The sequence below is a fragment of the Mandrillus leucophaeus genome, unplaced genomic scaffold (genome assembly GCF_000951045.1).
Source record: "Mandrillus leucophaeus isolate KB7577 unplaced genomic scaffold, Mleu.le_1.0 Scaffold98, whole genome shotgun sequence".
NCBI classification, from domain to species: Eukaryota; Metazoa; Chordata; class Mammalia; order Primates; family Cercopithecidae; genus Mandrillus; species Mandrillus leucophaeus.
In genome coordinates this window covers 980,807-982,477 of record NW_012110696.1, presented here as the reverse complement: position 1 = coordinate 982,477, position 1,671 = coordinate 980,807, and the positions used below count along the sequence as shown (strand labels likewise).

At 39.0% G+C, this 1,671-nt stretch overlaps 1 protein-coding gene across 2 annotated transcripts in view; it reads right to left on the bottom strand.

Moving 5' to 3' along the window:
- LOC105532652 (HAUS augmin-like complex subunit 3) overlaps positions 1–1,671 on the bottom strand; it is a 191,743-nt gene that overhangs the window by 140,529 nt on the left and 49,543 nt on the right. For both annotated transcript variants that reach the window (XM_011970856.1, XM_011970855.1), the window contains one exon: positions 676–869. In XM_011970856.1, coding sequence (XP_011826246.1) covers positions 676–869 — 194 coding nt within the window. The remainder of the gene's footprint in view (positions 1–675; positions 870–1,671) is intronic.

Genomic DNA, 1,671 nt, shown 5'->3' with positions numbered 1-1,671 from the left:
AAAAAAAAAAAAAAAAAATCAGAGGGCTGGGAAGGTAGTGGATACCTTCGTTTGAGGCAGAAGCCCAAGTCATGTGCATAACCTAAGCAAAGAAACAGTGAGGAAGAGTACGAGATCCATCCCAGAAAGGGTTTTTCAGAATCCAGAAGGGGCGGCAGGAGGAACCCTGCCTGCTCTAAAATTCTGTGACTCTAAGAGGGCCAGTCCAAAGAGGTGAGACAGGTCTTGCCTCTTTCCATAGACATAGAGCTTTGAAACTAGTCCCATCCTTGGTGGTATTAAGGACAATTTATTGTTTGCAGGCAGTGATAACTTTGTTTTCTAATGCTGTGAATGAATGAACAAGTATGATAAGGAAAATCATCTGGGACTCTGCCAGTGACAGGGGATTTTCAGGGTCTGGGGTTGATGCTTTTCTCCCTAGCTTCTCATTGTGAAGTTGCTTCAAGTCCTGGAGCAGGCTGCTCCCACAGAACGGAACTCCATTCCGGATACTCTGGGAGAGAGAGGGCCAGTATTTGTAGAGATTTCTATCACTTGGATCCATTTTATTTTCATGTGCCCACACAAAACTTCTAAAAGTTTAAACAATTAAAACTGGACCTTGAAAAACTTTCCATTAGTATAAAGCAGGCATGTAAGCAGGGTGTGAGTCCATGCGTGAAGATTTTTTACCGGGCAAATTGTCGATGTGCCTCCTGTTCTCGGTCCCAGATAGCAGAGTGCTCTATTTGAATGTAGATGCATGGATCATTCGACACAAAGCCCTCCAGGACAGGACCACAGGCCGGGGCATCTGGACAACCATGGCCACCCTCTGCTTGGCGCTTGAGTAACATCACAATTCCTCTAACAGAGGAAATGGGGGTCTGTGGAAACACAACAAAATAAATTAAACCTAGACAATACATCTGTTGTAGAAAGATACACATTTTAAAATTAAGCAGAGAGAACAAGAAAAGGCCTAAAATTAAACTTGAAAATGAATGGCTTTTTTAATGACAATTGAGGCCAAAAGCCGAATCCATGACTTTACACTCCAAATCTGGTCTCTACCCTCTCCAACATCATGATGGAAGTCTCATCCAGGGCAATATGAAAGGAGAAAGGAATAAAAGGCATACACATCAGTAAGGAAGCATCATACTTTCCCTATTAACAGATGGCATGAATGTCTGTGTAGAAAATCTAAAGGAACCTGTAAAAAATGAATCCTGAAGCTAATATGTAAATTTAGCAAGGTTGCAGGATACAAGATCAAAGGACAAAAATGTAATATATTTTTATATTCTAGCAATAAACATGTGAAAATAAAATTTTTTAAAACCACCATTTATAGAACTCTAAAAAATGAAATACTTAAGTATAAACTAACAAAATACATACAGGATATGTATGCTGAAAACTACAAAATGCTAATGAAAGAAATCAGAGAAGACCTAAATAACAAAGACATATAATACTCAAGGATTTAAAAACTCAACATAAGAATAAGTTTGTCCTTTATCCCCAAGTTAATCATTAGAACCAAGAAGATCAATAAACCTCAAGTACAAGGAACATGAAGAAAACTACAGATCATTTGCTTAAAACCAGTGATAAAGGGTGGGGGGTGGTGAGAGAACACATTACATAGATAGAAACAAAGATAAGGATGACGGCAGATTTCTC